Source organism: Chlorocebus sabaeus, chromosome 9 (genome assembly GCF_047675955.1).
Source record: "Chlorocebus sabaeus isolate Y175 chromosome 9, mChlSab1.0.hap1, whole genome shotgun sequence".
NCBI lineage: Eukaryota > Metazoa > Chordata > Mammalia > Primates > Cercopithecidae > Chlorocebus > Chlorocebus sabaeus.
Window position 1 is genome coordinate 126,415,783 of NC_132912.1, and position 19,068 is coordinate 126,434,850.

The 19,068-nt window shown below is 42.9% G+C and overlaps 1 protein-coding gene across 2 annotated transcripts in view; it reads right to left on the reverse strand.

Moving 5' to 3' along the window:
• Positions 1-19,068, reverse strand: part of CPXM2 (carboxypeptidase X, M14 family member 2) — a 146,686-nt gene that overhangs the window by 79,949 nt on the left and 47,669 nt on the right. For both annotated transcript variants that reach the window (XM_007964327.3, XM_007964326.3), the window contains one exon: positions 16,573-16,712. In XM_007964327.3, coding sequence (XP_007962518.3) covers positions 16,573-16,712 — 140 coding nt within the window. The remainder of the gene's footprint in view (positions 1-16,572; positions 16,713-19,068) is intronic.

Below are 19,068 nucleotides of genomic sequence, written 5' to 3' on the forward strand. Positions count from 1 at the left end.
GAGCACTTCCCAGTTCACTCAGAGGTAGAATGAGGCCCCAAACCCAGGCATCCTGGTCACTGTACTGTGCTATTAATAGCAAAAGAAAGGAAAGGGAAGTAGAAAGATATCAAAGTTAATAAATAAGGAGTGTTTTAACAGTGCAAAGGTAAACACTAAGAATGGTAATTAATCAGCTAAAATTGGAAGGAGGAGTAGAGGAAGGGGACAGGGTATGAAGGATTACACAAATTTAACCATTGTTCATAATAGGATGCTAATATTATCTGGAGAAACATTGTATTGAACATTATATAAAATTATAGTCATAATTTTATGGCTATAAAATTAGAGACACCAGAACTAAATTACAGGAAATCTTAATTATCAGAGGAAACACAATCCTATTCTCATATACAAAAAACACACAAAGCAATTCAGAAAAGTTAAAATCGAGTTATGGACATACAGAAAGCATGCCAAGAATGCATTTGTAAAACCTGAAGGTGGAATTCAGGGCCAAAAGCATTAAGCCAGACAAACAATGGTATTACATTATTCCAAAAGACACAGCTCACAATAAGGCATTAAACAGTTATAAATATCTATGCACTAAAAAACAGCACCAACATTAATGAAAAATTACAGAAAATACAGGGAGGGATGAAGACAAACTATCTAGACTGTAATGGGTCATTAGTATGAAGGAGACTAAATATCATAATTAATAAGGTAAATCTAATTAATAGACTTGAAGTTCTATAGTCTAAAAACAAAAATAATCTTTCTTTTCAAGCATTCATGGAGCATTCACAGAAACTCTCCCTATTTTAGGCCTCAGAAGAAACTTCCAAAACATCAAGAAATTAGAAAGTAGAGATAACATTTTCTGAGGCAATGAGAAATGTATAAATAAAAAATTAAAAATCCAAAAACCTCTCCCTGGGGAAATGTAAATAAGTCTCTTAAACAATCTTGGACTAAATAGAAAAATCAAATTGAAATTACAGAATATTTAGAAACAAATGCTAATAAAAACATTATATCAGAACCAGTGGGATGAAGTTAAAGCAGCACTCAGCAGAAATCTCGAAACCTTACAAACTTACATTATTAAATTAGGGAAAAGTAAATTAATTAAGCATTCAACTCAGGAAGTTAATCGAACAATAAAACAAATCTGAAGAAAGCAAAAGAATTGATTTTTTAAAAGAAATTAATAAAACCAATAACAGAAAATAGCTAAATAAGTAATTCTAATGAAGTCTTGTTTTTTAAAAAGAGAAAAAATGATATTACAAACCATTTAAAAAGGGAAAAAGCACAAATATCTAGAATAAAAATAGTAAGAATAAAATAATCACTAATGAGAAGAAATTTAAAATTGTTTAAGAGATAATTTTGCTGAATCAAATACAAATATATTTAAAAACACAAATGTTCTAGGACAATAGATTTTGTCCAAATCAACTGCAGAAACGACTGAAAATCTAAACAGACTGATAACCACAGAAGAAAGAGAAGAAGCCTCCTGTAACCATGCCTAAATGTATTCAGAACATAGAAATGAAGGAAGATTTGATACCAAAAACCAACAAAGATTGCCCACCAAAAAGAAACCTTTACCATACCATCACGTGCAAATAATGGTGCAAAAACCATAAATAAAAGAGTAGCAAACAATATCATTTGCAATTGCTCAAAAAAGACAAAATACTTAGATGTAAACCTAACAAAAGGTTTACAAAAAGGCTTAGAAAACAGGACTTGTATGCTGAAAACTGTAAAATTCTGATGAAAGAAAACAAAGAAGATTTAAATAAATGGAAAAATATTCCCTGTTCTTGGATTGGAAGATTCAACATGGTAAAGATGCCGATTATCTACAAATGTACACACAGCTTTACTGCAATTCCTAACAAATTCCCAGTAAGATGTTTTTGTAGCTATAAACAAGATTATTCTAAAATTAATATAGAAAGGCAAAGGAGCAAGAATAGTTAAAACAATTTCTTAAAAGAATGAAGTGGGAAAATCAGCCTCCCCAGTTTCAAGATACTATATAGCTACAGTCATCAGGACTGTATGATCATAAGGGTTCTGTGGAACAGAACAGAAAAATAAATCAGGGTGGGCAAGGTGGCTCACACCTGTAATCCCAACACTTGGGGAGGCCAAGGCAGGTGAATTACCTGAGCCCAGGAATTTGAGACTAGCCAGGGTAGTATCGTGAGATCCTGTCTCTACAAAAAATTTTAAAAACAAAAATTAGCCAGATGTTGTGGTGCATGCCTCTAGTCCTTGCTACTCAGGAGGCCGAGGCAGGAAGATTGCTTGAGCCTGGGAGGTTGAGGCTGCAGTGAATCATGGTCCTGTCACTGCACTACAGCCTAGGTAACAGAGCAAGACCTCGTCTCAAAAAAAAAAAAAAAAAAAAAAAAAAGTTAAAGAAAGAGAAATAAATCCATACAAACATGTCCAATTGATTGTTTACAAGTGCAAAATCAATCTGATGGTGGAAGGATAGATCTTTTCAACAACTGGTACTGAAGCAATTAAGTATTTATAAGCAAAATAAACCAACTGATGTGGTTTGGCTGCGTCCCCACCCAAATATCATCTTGAATTGTAGCTCTCACAATTCCCATGTGTCATGGGAGGGACCTGGTGGGATGTAATTGAATCATGGGGGCAGGTCTTCCCCATGCTGTCCTCATGATAGTGAATAAGCCTCATGAGATCTGATGGTTTTATAAAGGGGAATTCACCTGCACAAGCTCTCTCTTGCCTGCCACCATGTAAGACATTCCTTGCTCTTCCACCATGATTGTTAGACCTCCCCAGCCATGTGGAATTGTGGGTCAATTAAACCTCTTTCCTTTATAAATTACCCAGTCTCTGGTATGTCTTTATCAGCAGCATGAAAACAAACTAATACACAAACTTTTACCTAAATCTCACCTTTTATATAAAAATTAACTCAAAATAGATAATAGCATTAAATGTAAAACAAATACAACTTTTAGAATATAGAAGACTTTTGACATCTAGGGCTTGATAAAAGAAATTCTTAAACATGACACCAAAAGCACAATTCATAAAAGCAGGAAATTGAACTTGATTGAAATTTAAGAATTTTGCTCTGCAAAGCTGATGTGAAGCCAATCTAAGAAGACAGAAAGACAAAACATTGACTGGGAGAAAATATTTACAAACCATATATCCAACAAAAGACATATATCAAAAATCTGCTAAAGAACTCTCAAGAGTGAAAACACAAACAATGCAACTAGAACATGGACAAAAGACAGGAAGAAACATTTCACTAAAAAGGATATCTAGATGGCAAATAAGCACATAAAAAGACATTTGACACCACTAGCTATTAAAGAAATGCAAATTAAGATGGTGACAAGATATCACTATGCACCTGTCAGAATGGCTAAAATAATAAATAGTGACAAGATTAAATGCTGGTGAGGATGCCCAGAAACTGGATCACTCAGACATTGCTGGTGGAAAGATAAAGTGAACAGCCACTCAAGGAAACAGTTTGACAATGTTTTACAAAACTGAATATGCAATGAACAGAGAAATGTGTATAATCTACGTGGAAAAAAATTTTTCTTTTTTTCGAGACAGAGTCTCCCTCTATCGCCTCAGCCTCCCAAAGTGCTGCGATTACAGGCATGAGCCACCACACCCAACCCAAACAAACAACAACAACAACAAATTAAACACAAACAGTACCAGGAGTAAAAAGAAATATCTGAACAAATGGAAAAGCCAACACCACGTCTTTAGAGAGGAAGACACTGATTTCAGAGATGCCAATTCTCCCTCAATCCCTCAAGTTAAGGCAATCCCCTAAAAGATCAACAGAAATTTTTCTTGGAGATAATTTGGACCTTATTGAAAATTTGTGTGAAAAAGAATATAGCAAGAATAGCCAGAAAGAGCCTGAAAAGATTAATAAGGAGGAGGAACTAAGTCAACGGGACAGCAAAACAATGCACACTGTAATAACCACAGACATGTAGTTCTGGCCAATAAAGACAGAACAATGGGATAGAATAAAAAACCCAAAAGTAAACCCCACAATACACAGGAATGTAGACTATCCTGTGGGTGGCATTTCGGTTGGAGAAAATATGGAACATATAATAATGTTGGGATTTCCTCGTAGCCATTTGAGAAAAAACAAAAATGAACTTGACACGTTACATACACCCTACACCAAAATAAATTCCAGATGGTTCAAAGATGTCAATGTAAAAATTGAAATAATAAATGTACTAGAAGAAAATATAAGGAAAATTATTTATACGTTTAGAAGGAGTAAGGGCTTTCTAAGTATGATATAAATCTTAAGAGACTGATGATATTAACCACATAGAAATTCAAAATTTTTGCACAGCAAAAGGTGCCATAAGCAAAGTGACAGAAAAGGGAATAATTGGGGAAAACATGAGTAGCTCAAATCCCAGTCAAAGGACAATGTGGAGGGATACAAGGTAAGATTGAGGAGCTGCCTCGATCGTGGAGGTCTACCTCGCTGGAGTTTCACAGCAATCACCTTGCTCCTTAGATCTTCTCCCTCCAACTCCCCAAATCCATGCAAGCAGCCATCATCAGCTACAGCAAACACCACCAGATGTGGCAAGTGGGCAGAGTCAGTCACATAAGAGGAGCGCTAGTAGTCCCCAACCTTCATTTGTGCAAGGCACTGGCTGTTACCCACCTGTACATACAAGTAGGGAAAGCACTATTAAATCCCTTTCTACTCAGAGCAAAGAGTCCCAAAAGTTTTCCTCATTTTTTAGGCCAATTCTCTGCTGGAACTATGAGGAAGCTGGCTGCCTCCTCTTCCTGTCCATCACCTCCTGACAGCTGCATTTCAACAGCCTAGTGGACTTGAATCTTACCCATGGCCAAATTATAACGTTGGGCAGGACTGCTGATCCCAGGAGGTCTGGGCTTGCCTTTTGCAGCTTCTGGGAATAATATGCAAACAAAAAATGAAAATTTTATCTTATGTCTACAATAAGCATGGGTGCACACTGCACTCAGAACATGGGTGTGAACTCATCTCTCTCTATCTCTGTGTGTGTGTGTGTGTGTGTGTGTGTGTGTGTGTGTGTGTATGTGTCTTTCTTTGCTGGAACTCTAATCATGCAGTTAAATGGCTCTGCCACATTCTCAGTACAGCCAAATGTGGGACACTGTGTGAACTGCTGATTTATTGGATTTTTCACTGTGGACTGGTTACCATGGCTTTTTGAGAATTCAGACCACAGGAGGAAATGCTGTAAACTTAGAAATATTATCTATTTTCCATTACCTCCAGTAAAAATGTCTATCAGGGAGAGAGCTAGGGAAATGCCACTTTGCGGGCCAAGTCACAATAAATTTGGGTACAGGATGAATCAGTTCCTAAACAGCCCCAGTGCAGAGAAATAAAAGTACAAGGTCCTGAAAGCCCCCCAAATCTGGAATAGTTGCTTGAGGGACCAGGAAGAGAGAAACCCAAGAAAGAGCTCATAAGAATCCTGAAGAAGAGAGAGAAGTGGGTCAGCCCTGCCTCTGTCCAGGGTTCAGCAGGCACTCCCTAGAGCTGGGAGCGCCAGCACCCATGATCCAGCATCAGAGAGCCAGGCATGGGGGTGGCTGGTCAAGCCATTTCAGGACTTTCATGTGCTCTCGGCACTTTGCCTTCGTGGGCACGATTAATTTACTATTACTGCCACAAACTTAGTGGTTTAAACCACAGAAATTTATTCTCTTATGGTTCTAGTGATCAGAAGTCCTAAAATCAGGGCTGCATTCCTTCTGTGGGCCCTAAGGAGAGTCCCTGTTCTTGCCTTTTCCAATGTCTACAGGCCACCCCTGCCTTATTGTAGGTCTCCTCCTCTATCTTCAAAGCCAACCATAGCCAAGCCCTTCCTCAAGTTGCCATATCTCTGGTATTTCCTCCTGTCTCCTTCTTCCATATTTAAGAACCCTAGTGATTACATTAGGGCCACCCAGGTCATCCAGGAAAATCTTTTCTACTCTAAGGTCAAGCCATTAGCAGCCTTAATTTCATCTGCAAACTTAAGTCTTTGCCATGTGACCAACCACATTCACAGATTTCAAGGATTAAGATAATGACATCCTGTGGGTGGAGGCCGGGGGACCTGGGGTAGGGGGGTTGAGGAGTGGGGGTTGGCAGGCAGGGAGCAGGTGGGGGGGTGCGGGGCGCAGACTGGTGCCGGGCAGCGGTGTGATTATTTTGCCAACCATGGGCCCCTTCCTCCAAAAAGAAAAGTTTTAAATATATTTTATGACTATGACGGTATAAAGATGAATATATTAACATTACATATTTGAATGTTTTCTTCAACCTAGAAGTTTGGGGGTTTTCTTTTGATTTTAAAAGAAATTAAATGCTTTCATGGACCCCCTAAAGGTCAGGAGACCCCAGGCACTGCATCTCCTGCATCTGAGGGGTAAGTCAGTCCTGGGGGAGCCATGCAATGGCTCAGATGAAGCACACAAAGTCCAGGCCTGTGGAGGTGTCTACACCTGCACGAGCCACACAACACAGGAGAAAGCCCTGAGCAATAGTGTTGTGGGGAGGGATATGCACTGGACAGGGAAGAGGGGGCAGAAAGGACAGGATTTTACTACAAGGCAAAGCGGGTGCTGTGGTTGAGTGTGTGTCCCTCCAAAATTCACATGTTGGAACCAAACCTCTAATGTGATGGTATTAAGAGGTGGGGCTAGGGGCTAGGCTGGGCACAGTGGCTCACACCTGTAATCCCAGCACTTTGGGAGGCCGAGGCGGGTGGATCACCTGAGGTCAGGAGTTCAAGACCAGTCTGGCCAACAGGGCAAAACCCCATCTCTACTAAAAATTTAAAAATTAGCCAGCCATGGTGGGGCACGTCTATAATCCCAGCTACTCAGGAGGCTGAGACAGGAGAATTGCTTGAACCCAGGAGGTAGAGGTTGCAGTAAGCTAAGATCTTGCCATTGCACTCCAGCCTGGGCGACAAAAGCAAAACTCCGTCACAAAAAAAAAAAAAAGAAAAAAAAAGAGGTAGGGTTTTGGGGAAGAGCAGAGCCCTCATGAATGGATTAGCGCTCTTACAAAAGAAGGTGAAGAGAGCACCTGAGTGTCTTTTGCTCCTCCATCCTTTCCACCATGGGAGGAGGACACAGAGTTCATCCCCTCTGGAGGATGCAGCAACGAGGCGCCATCTTGGAAACAGAGAGGAGACCTCAAAAGACATGGAACCTGCCAACACTTTGATCTTGGACTTCCCAAACTGTGAGAAACAAACTTCAGTTACGTATAAGTTTCCCAGTCTAAGATATTTCTGTTTTAGCATCATGAACAGACTAAGACAGAAGGTTAAGCTATGTTACTTGGGCTTTCTAAACCTGTTTTCTCATCCATACAATGAGAGAAGAAAGGAACCCACGTGGGCAGGGTTACGATGAACAGCATAGGAGGTAACACAGGCAAAGTGCCCAGCCGCCCTGGTGTAGGGAATCCATGTGCTTTTATTTTTAAAAAGTTCCTGCCAGTCAAATTTATGCCAACAAAATACAGATACGTCACAGGAATATTTTCATAAAATGTCAGATGCTACTTCTTAGCTGCAACATGATTCAGTTGCCAGGGCCTTTCTGGGTGTCCTCTGGAGGCACTGGGGGTGCTGGAGGTCCCAGCTAGGGATGAATAGGGCTTGGGGGTGCTCAGAGGTAAGATGAGGCCACCTGGTAAATGAGAGAAGCTTCAGCTTATTGTGTTTCTGCCATGTGTCCAGGCTGAGCTCACGGCTTTCCACAGGCATCTCACCAACACTCAGTAAGCTGAAAGAGTGAGGCGTCTCCTCTTCCCACGGTCCAGGAAACTGAGGCTTGGAAGGGCGAGATGGCCACTGGCCTACTCACCTACTCAAGGCCGGTGGCAGCTGCCTCCCAGTTAACAACACTAGGACCACACAGAGCAAGTGAGAGTCATCAGAGAACCGAGGATGTGGTCTGAGCACATTTCAGCTTAGCTGGAGAGAAGATAGAGGAATGGGGTAGCGGCAGTACACCATGAGAACAGGACCCTCCATGAAAGGGAAGGAGACCCAAGAAAACAGCAGCAACAGCAGACTCCTACAGGGCACTTGCTACGTGCGAAGGACAATCTTAACTGCTTGATGGGAATTAACTCATTTAATCCCCACAACAACCCTATGTGGTAGCTACAATTACATCTCCATCTTACAGATGAAGAAACTGGGACCCGAAAGGCTCAGAAACAGGTTCAAGGATGTGTAGCTCGGTAGGTCTGGAATCCCAGTCTCACTCCAGAATCTGAGCTCTTATTCACTCTTTGACACCAGTGAGGACCTGGTCATCTGGGGGGACAGAGAGCAAAGGAGTGGAGCTGCATCCCCACAGGGTGTCCTGGAGCAGGTTTCCTCCCAGTGGTTTCTGCATTAAAGAGCCCCACCTATGCTAGGTGGACTCTGGCTTGGCAGAAGCTGTTTGGCCTCCAGAGGAGACAGGGTCAGAAGGGGCTGGTCATAGAGACCTGTCCTGTGCAGGGCTCTAATCTAGCACTGGAGATTCAAGAGCAAACAACCCTGCCTGCTCCCCAGGGGCAACATCAGTGTAAGTACAAACAAATAGACAGGTGGTCAAATAAAGCCAAGAGAGGACATGAAGCAACTGAGGCTGGGTTTTAAAAGGTGGGCAAAGAAGGCCTCTGAGCACAAGGAGGGTTGCATCTGCAGGAAGAGGGAATAGCAAAGTGCAAAGGCACCAGGGCAGCAGCAGGCCTGGTGTGTCTGTGGAACAAAAAGGATGCTCCTGGGCTGGAGTGCAATGAACAAAGGGAATGACATCGGATGGGCAGTAGGAGCCAGTCTCCATAGGCCCTTGTGGGTTGCTGTAGTCTGACGGACCTCTCCAAATGTCATGTGGAAATCTGATCCCATGTTGGAGATGCAGCTTAATGGGAGGTGTCTGGGTCACAGGGACAGATCCTTCCTGAATAGAGTAATGCCCTCCTTGGTGGGGGGTCAGAGGGTGCTGAGTGAGTTCTTGCCCTATTAGTTCTCCCAAGCTTCCATGAGAGCTGGCTGTTAAAAGAAGCCTGGCACCTTTCCCCTCTCTCTTGCCTCCCCTCTCCCCATGTGATCTCTGCACACGTACCAGCTCTCCTTCGCCTTCTGACATGAGTGGGAGGAGCCTGAGGCTCTCCCCAGATGCAGATGCGGCCACCATGCTTCTTGCACAACTGCAGAATCATGAGCCAAATAAACCTCTTTTCTTTATAAATTATCCAGCCTCAGACATTCCTCTATAGCAACACCAATGGATTAAGACATGGGTCAAGGGGTGGGGACATTCGTGAGCTAATCAGGGGAGGGGGCCCACAGCAAGGGGGCCTCTCCACAAAAAAACAGAGGGAGGCAAAGGCAAGGTGTGCCCAGCAACCATCTGGGGGGCTTCTTGGGGGGTCACAGCTGGGGAACAAGGACCCTTGGATAAAGCAGAGTGGAAGCTTCCAATCTGGAAATAAACTCAAAAATTGTTTCCATTTCAGAGATTTCCCCATCTGAGAGCTCATGCCTTCATCATCAACACCCAGAAAGCCAAGAACGAGCCCCTTGTGAAAGCTTTATTTAATTTCAAGTAACTATCCCTGCATTGCTGAAATTTAACATAAAATGCAGAAATGATTGCATGCCCGGCCTTCTACTTGAACTTAGAGATGTTTTCATTAAAACGCTTCTATTTCATGCTAAACACTATGGTTCAGAAAATGACAGTTTTCAAAGACGTTAGAAAGGAGTTTGGAAACTTCTCTCTCCCCAGCCCTCCATAGGTGCCAAACATTTCATTTCACCCTTAAGCGAGGAGACACAGCGTGACACGTTCTGAAAACACACACACCCTCTCTCCCGAGAAGACGGCTGAATGATTTATGAAGTGCTGGCCTCACTTTGTACTCTGCTTCTGAGTTCCTGGCCTGGCCCCGCACCTTCTCTCTGCACTGTGGCAGGCTGCTGCCCTGTGGGCCCAGGTCTCTTGGGAGGAACAAGGGGACACAGAGGCCGGGACGATGCCTCAGGGGAGCAGAAAGCTGGATCCAGTGGAAGAGAAAGGGTGGACCTTGCTGAATGCTTCCTGCGGTGAAAACGGGAACCTCGGCCAAAGGAGGTGTTTGGGGAAGCTCGGGCTCCCCCACGCCCTGGACCAAGGTCCTCCAGCTGCTTCTGTATTTGTCTCTGCCCTTCTCACCTCCCTTTCCGCTTCTGCTAGAGACCCCACTGTCACTTCAGCTGCCTCCTCATCTCCTCTCCCGATCCTTGCAGGGTCCAGTGTCCCCTGGAGATCCCCCCAACAGGGATGGTGCTGAGTAGCCAGTCCTCAAGCCTCAAGATTCCCAGAAGTCTGCTCCTTTGGAAACCCCCCTTGGCTCCATCTCAGCCCCTTGCATCCTGACCCCAGTCATCAACTCCACTGCCCCATGGGGTCCTCAAGTAGGGCCACTATCTTCCCCTGCCAATCCTCCATCACTTCTGAAGCCCCATCTCCCACAGGGGCTCCTGAACCTGCCCTGCACCTCCAGGGAATCAGCCCTCTAGCTTGAATTCCCACCCCACCAGCCCTGAGTCTCACAGGCCCTCACTCCTGACACAGTTGGTGCCACCAGTGCCACACTGCCCTCGTTCCTGATCTCCTCCAGCTGCAACTGCCACCAACTCCACTGCCCCTAGTAAACATACCACAAAGCGTGCCCAAAAGGACAGTGACAATTCCACATCTCCAATGCCCACAGAGCCCTCTCTGCAACTGGAGGAAGATGCTCCCTGTCCTTTATCTCAAAGCAGATCTTACTCTCTCTGAGTTTCCAGCCCCGAATCCTGCCACACTCCCTGTCTGCAGAGGACCCCACCTCCTACTTCATCAAGAATGGGAAACCCTCTGGGGTGAAGGCTCGGAACACCCCTCAGCACTGCTCCCCACCTTTACTATCTCAGGGTATATGAGAACCTCCTCCTTTCCAGGTGAGCCCCTGCCCCCCAGTGTCAGCCCCTCAGGGACCTGCCCCATCAGCCACCCCCGACCAACTTTCCCTTCACCTGGATCTTCCCCGCAGGAGAGATCTCAGGGTAAAGGAGACCCTCCTCCTTTCCAGGTGAGCCCCTGCCCCAGAGTCAGCCCCTCAGGGATCTGCCCCATCAGTCATCCCCCACTGACTTTCCCTCCACCTGAATCTTCTGTCCAGCCGAGAAACAGCCAGATTCCCAAGAAGCAAGGAGGGAAATTCGCCTTTCTTGTCCTGGTCTTCCTTCTGATGTTGGCATCTTACCCACTCCTTCCCTTCACCATCAGAATTCTCCAAAGAAAAGCCGAATGTGGAACTCCTGCTAAGACTTTCCGTTGCCAAACAGAAAGCGAGCGTCTCAGGGCTCAGGGCTGAGCCTCCCCATCCTTGCGCTCTCAGGCACAGAGCCTGGCTCATAGCAGAAGTTCCATCCATCTTCTTCTCATTAGCCTAACTCCTTCTTACAAAGTCAGCCTACCAGCTAACCCTCCTCAGCCCTCACCTCACAAACTCATTCATCAAATTTTTGCCCCACTTAAAGGACAAACGCACAGACTTCAAGATATACACAGAATCATTTTGTCGATTAAAGAGCTAAAATTGAAAAGATTCGGCTCCTTCCAACTGCCTGTATTTATTCCAAATCATTAGAGCCATCTATTCACCTCAAGCAGAATAATTAACTTTTCAATCATCACATTGGTTATAACTGTTAACACTCATATATCTAATACACTTTCTGTCATTAGGGAAATAAAAGATTGCTTTTCATTAGTATACTAACACTGCACAAAATTATAATGCAGTAGGGAAGGATACTTCATAATTGTGAAAAATCTAAATTATTCAATATCATTAAAACAACCAGATTGTTTTAATGATATTGAATAATTTAGATTTTTAATGATATTGAATAATTTATATTTGTATAAGTTATTGTATTACTTTCAAATAGCATGAATTATTTGGAAAACTACTAAAACTGCGGTTGTAGAACTTATCATCAAGTTGGTTATGAGCTCGCGTCAGGACCGCAGTGGCTAAGCCTCGTGATTTCACCTTTTCATCTCTTCCATTTGTCCCCCAGGTCTCACAGCAGCTCCCCTGTGCCCATTCACCATGGGATGTGCCTTGCTGAGTCTAGTAGACCCATGAAGGCATTGGACTCTTCCAATAGATTGAAAGCTCCCTGCAGGCAGGGCCATTTCTTGCCCACTTTTATATCCCTAGTGCTTATTGTAGAGCACTTGATAAACATCATAGGAATGAATTAATAGACATCCAGAGAGTATCAGAAACAAATAAGATCATGAATGTTCATTTTAAAATTCCAACTATAGGGCAAGGCATGGTGGCTCATACCTGTAATCCAGGCACTTTGGGAGGGTGAGGCGGGAGTATTACCTGAGGTCAGGAGTTCACGACCACCTGACCAACATGGTGAAACCCCGTCTCTACTAAAAATACAAAAATTAGTTGGGCACAGTGACAGGTGCCTGTAATCCCAGCTACTCAAGACGCTGAGTATTATCACTTGAGCCTGGGAAGTGGAGGTTGCAGTGAGTTGAGATCACACCTCTGCACTCCAGCCTGGGTGACAAAGCAAGACTCCATCTAAAAAATAAAATAAAATAAAATCCAACTATAAATATCCTATAAAGGAAAAGTTTATTTCTTAAGTGTATATTGTAACTCCAACTGCTAGTCAAGTCTTTCTGTATTTCAATAGCCAGCTAGAAGCCACTCTGAATAGCAACATCTATTTGGAAAAAATCTACCAGGCTGGCAAGTTCCTCCCTTTCCATTTCTGAAACATTACCAACCAAAATGCAACACGCTGTGAGATGAGGGTACGCTCTGCACACTTAACTAGAAAACTCAAACTCTAATTCCAACTCTGCCATGGCTTGTCTTGGTGTGAATTCCACTTCTGCCTGCGACCCTGCAGGACCTGGGAAGTGACAACGGGCACCGGGGGAGTGTGCAGGATAGTAACCTGCGCAGACCACCCTCGAGCTATTTACTAGGCTCCTACACACAGATACTTCCACCAATTTGTCCTCCGGGGTGTTCCTGTGAGGAAGAAGAGGGGAGGACCAGGTAGGTGACTGTCCCCAAATCCTCAGATTCATGCAAAGCAGCTTTCTCTGTCTATATTTTCTAAATATTTCCAAGAAAGATTTTATTTGAGAGAAGAATCTATACCTAAAAATAAAGCTTGAAAACCGCGGTTACAGATAAACCCAAAGACGTGTGGCAGGAACAGCTACCACTTACTGTGCACTTATTATGTGCTGGCTCATTTAAAACATCGTAATTTAATTTTACTCTCACTGCATCTTTATGAGATAGAGAGCAGTTATCTCATTTTTTAGAGAACAGGAAACTGAGGGTCACAGAAGAGAAATCTCGAAACCAGCAAGGGCCGAAAGCCCTGACGCGGCGGCCGCTCTACAGGAGCTGTCCAGCTCCACACACCTGTGGCTTCTCAATCTTCTCTTCCCGAACCCCTCCACATTCCCTCCTTACATGTATAATATAAATAAATACTCATCCATGTATCGTCATAGATGAATTAGCTCATTACCATTCCATGTGAATGAGTCTTTGTCGACTCTTTACTTCATATTGATACCCATTCATTAAAGAGTTATTTCTTGTGCATCTAATAGGCGCCTGGTCCTGGGTAAGGTCCCAGGAATAAAGACTGCCAAGACATGGATCTGCCATCAAGGGAATCACAGACTAGCGGGAAGAAACATGAAAACCAATCAATAGAAATATTAAAAATGGTACCATAGCCGTCTGTACTGGGAGCAGTGTGGGGATGGGTCATGCCAAGAGAGAAATGGAGATGACTATTGCCTTCCTCGCTGTTAGTATTGAATGATACTCATTTTGGACATGTTTTCTGGACATACTGAGATAGAAAAAGGCTCAGATACCAAGATGTATCCTAATCCCATTTCCTCTTCAGTTCTCATTGGAGACAGTACTATTCCAAGAGATAAAACAAACCAAAACTCATCAGGTTTCTTTTCATTGTTCCTGGAGAATAATTTGGCTTGAAATACATTTAAAAAAATAAACTCTTTAAGTAATTCTATCCCTTGCCTTCCCTCTGAGATGTTCCTGTACTGTTTGAGCCAAGGAAAGATACTGTTCCACTGCAATTCTTTGCTTACCCCAAAGCTTCTTGTGTTTCTAGCTGAAATGGAATGTGAGCTTTATACCTACCTTTCACTTATTTTCTAATCCAATAATAACCCGACTACTGGGTCTCTAAGGACAGTGGCCAGACAGCTTAACATGCAAACATTAAGGCAAAAATCCCCATGGATAATCTCAAAACAGTCTTTTGTTTTAAGTTTCCATTTTTTCCTGAGCAACCCAACTGCCCCCATAAATTCTTGCCTTTCAGAATATCAACAGTGAAAACAATTGTTATGGGAATAAGCTACTGCTAAAAGCAAAACTCATGCCACAGAGGAAAAATCAACAAATACATACACAAACGCTACTGAAAAGCAAGGCAAATAAAATGCAATACACAAAATGGCATAAATGCATAACCAACTGTTGTCAAAATGCACAAATTATTCGAGCTCTGAAAATGTATTCACAGAAAAGAATTCTAATGAAGAAAAAGTATGAAAATGCTTTCTCACAACATGATATGTGATAATAGAAAATTGAGACGGTGATGGAGGTGTGGCTGAGTAAATTACAGGCCATTAAAAATGATCATTACAAAGCCTGAGTAACAGCATGAAAAAATGTTACTGATATGTCTTTAGGTTAAAAATAAAATAACTGGATATGTAACATGACTGCAATATGGGGGAAAAAAGTCTGTTAGCATAAGGACCACGGAATCATGCATAATGTTTTAAAATTTTGCTGGATGTTATAATATTGTCTTTACAGTAAAAAAAAAAAAATTCAGAGTAAAATAGATGATGAGTCACTGCCTGACAACTGTCACTGCATAAGAAAGTCCCCTTTGCAGGGACAATGACAGGTGTTTAAATGTGAGCACAGATGCCAGGTTCATCTCACTTATCCCACTTTATTTATTAATGTTGACCTTCCAGAAATTAAAATTAATCTAGTCAGCAAATTAAACTCTGATTTTATTTGATTGCCAAGTAATTAGTAAATATTGAAAGATGGTAAGACATGAGCTTTCAGAGTGCAGTATAGATGGGAGCGTTGGGGAGGACTGCAGACGGGAGGGATCTGAGCTCACAAATAACACAGTTTCCTAATGTTCACGCATGGGACATTTGTGATCTTGGCTTCTCAATGTAGGCAGATGTTAGAAGAATTTGAAGATTTCTTGTATACGTTCAGAAAGCACCCGAGGTCCTGCTGACTCTACTACGCCCCTCCACAAAGCCCCCAAGCTCTGCATGACCACCGTCCACATGGCCGGAGCCACACGACATCCCTCACAGATGCAGCTCTGCCTCGGTCTCCACAACCAGCCCTGAGCCGAGGTCGACGGGGTGATTTTGTTCCTGTATTTTTGCTTGCTTATTGTAAAATAAACATTACACAAAATTTATCATTTTAACCATCTTTAACTGTACAGTTCTGTGGTATTAAGCACATTCACATTTGCAACCGTCTATCTCCAGAGCTTTTCATCAACCTATACTGAACCTCTGTACCTCTTCAACATTAACTCCCAATTCCCCTTCCTCCTAGCCCTGGCAACACCATCCTACTTTCTGCCGCTATACATCTGACTGCTCTAGGTCGTCATGGAATTGGAATCACGCAGTGTTTGTCTTTTGTGACTGGCATATTGCACTCAGCAGAACGACCCCAAGCTGTAGCACGTGGCAGCATGCCTTCCTCTTTAAGACTGAATAATATGTTCCACTGTATGCATATGTCATGAGACAGGGGGTTTTCAGGGGCTGCAGCCCATCTCTCTTGGGATTACAATCAGGTCACACTTGTCACTGTCCCAGCCTTGGCCCTGAGTGAAATTCTGAGAAATGGGACCCCTTCTCATTCGCAGGCCTCAAGCTGTGTCATCCTTGGCTTTCACTACTTCTCCGGTGGTCCTTCATTCAGGAACCTAGACTTCCAGTCCTTCTTCCCAGGATCTGGAAAATCCATGCCCTCGACTCCAGAACTGTGTACTCACTGCTTGTCCAGAGGTCCTGCCTTGGGCTGTGCCCTGGCCACCAGTCAGGACACCAATATCTCGTCCCAGAGCCAAGACAGCAGCCACTTGCCTAAACCACCTGGGGCAGATCTTTCTTTCCACTCCTGTGCAGGGGGAGGGTGTCGTTCTGAGACGCAACTTTCTTCCAGGAGAATGTGTCGACAGTGAGCCCGGCCTCCTGTTCATATTCCAATTTTCTCCCCTTCTACTGCCCATCACCAAACACCTCTCTGCAACTTCCCTGTGTCTATCCAGACCCTCAAAAGTGAGACCCAAAACGGGGTCCAGAAAGCACATGTCCAGGTACACTCACAGCCAGAGGGAGTTCCTCCCTTGAGTGATGACGCCAGTGAATCTGGTCAGGCGCCGGGCGTCCACTTCAATCCACTGCTGGAGGTCATTTCTTCCCGCGCACCACGCTCCATCATAAAAATCATTTTCATTAATGCCCGCCTAGAAAGAAAGAAAGAAAGAAAGAAAGAAAGGGGTGTTCTTCAAAAAGACTCTTAATTGAAGAAAATTAAAACATACCTTTTCCTGAGACTGAGAGGAAGGGAGGGAGGAGAAGAAAGTGAGGAAGGTGTTAAAGAAAAAAATAATTGTGCCCTGAATGTCTTACCCTAAATCATAAAAGGGAGATGCTTCGTATCCACAAGTTGAAAATATTTCAATATATCATGTCCTCTTTTTGCCCAGTGTGAAAGATGAAATTTAATGAGTACTCCTACTACTCATTCATCTAGCACACATAAACCATCTCCCACACAGCAGCCCACGCACACCAGGTGCTGGGGACGCAAAGGTGAATCGTTCCCTCCCAGAACCTCGCTATCTAAGCAGGAAGAAAGATGTGAAAATAGATGAATTAGAACACAGTGGGGCCGGCGCTATTTCAGGAATATGAGCAAACCGCTGTGGGAGCATTTAAGGACAGAATCCCTAACTTAGTGTAGGGCCGCCCATAGACAGAAAGCCCCAAGACCAGGGTGATACTTGAACTAGGCATTGAAGGGTAAGTTTATCCAGTGAACATTTGTTTGTTAGTGTTTAAGTCATTTTATGTGTTCAGTATCAGTTGCTATTACTACCAAAAATTCTTGTTTTTTCAGAGATGGAGTCTTGCTATGTTGTCCAGGCTGGCCTCAAACTCCTGGGTTTAAATGATCCTCCCTCCTCGGCCCTCTGAATAGCTGGGACTACAAGCACACACCACCATGCCTTGCTCAAAAATTCGTTTGATCTGAATTTCCAAGATAGGTAAAGTTTTTGGTCTTATTTTCTCTATATTATCACCATGTGAACAGATAATTCACTGACTCCTCACCTCCCAAAAAGGACATTTGAACCAAGTGAAGCATCCTCGTTTATTAACCCTATTTTTCCATGGCTATTTCACAAAGCTATTTCTTATGATCAGATAAAAAAAAAAAAAAAGTCTGAATGGCAAAAATGATCAACCAGCTCATCTTCCCTATCTCTGAGCACTTTCAGCTCAAATTCTGGGGACAGCCTTAGAATGGGCAATGGAAATGTGCAATTAAGAGTCCAGCTATAGGAGTGAACAACTTGGCCAAAGACTGCACTGAGCAAAACTCTATCCACCACTGCACCAGCTAACATAAGCATTGTGTCAGGACAAAACCACAGTACAGTGTTAGACATCTAAGGCCTAGCAGATAAGAATAGAACTGCCACATAGCCTGAGACGTGTACCCTATAGAATCATGGAAACTGGAAGGAACTGTCCATCAAAGTCTACTGACCAGGATTTGAAATTAAATTTGAGGCTTCTAGTTTTGCCAGCCTGAATATTTTGCTTCTGCTGCCAATCTCAGTTCTTTCTGAGCACACTGGACAGTCAATTAAATGTAGCACAGTGTCAGGGGAATGGAGAGCTCTTTCCAAAGATGACTCACTGGGAAGTGACAGCCACCTCTGCAAAATCGATTATGAATTTAAAAAGCAAGTGCTTGGGAGAATTCAGTGAAAGAGGAGGTACCAGCCCCTGAGATGTTACAAAATTATACCACCATGCAATAAATGATATTCAGATGATGCCTCTGAGAAACCAGGAGAAGAATGCATTCATCTCTTTCTCTTTAATAATGTAGAGAAATCACTGATAAATTTTGGAGAAATTTCAATTAAAAATTGGTGAAATAAAAGATTTGATTCTTTAAAGGGTACACTAGTCTTGAAAACATCACTAATATGGAATGAATCTTTCTACTACAATACCAAAAAAAATGGAGAAGTAATGTAATTTTATAAAGGAAATTAAATTATATGCATTTTTTTCTTAAAGAAAGCACACCAATGTACCTAACAGACTCAATTTTGCTTAAGATAAATGTGGGAATTATCAAATCCGTAACAAAGAGAAAACCTGATACTGTCTAAGATCAATCTAATAGGATTTTTCTGTTTCAAGATGATAGGATAAACATGTTAGTTTTTCTGTGTTCTTCTCTCAAAAGTCAACCCCAAAGAAAGAAAGCAAGATACAGAAACACAACTTTGATTTCCGATAAAACCAGAAGACATACAAAAACCCTAAATTACAATCCATGAAGACAGAATCAGATGGAGGAATCCTAAATGACTCAGCAAGAGAAGGAAGTGCAAATGTCAAAACAGCACAATAAGAAGCAAGCCACATAGAACCTTAGAAAAGCTGAGAACCTGGATTTCAAGATATCTTTGGGAGGTAAGGCTAAGGCAGGACTCAACAGGGAATTCCTTCAAAGTGTGTATTAAAAAAACAATTAGGCTGGGCGCAGTGGCTCACATCTGTAATCCTAGCTGCTCA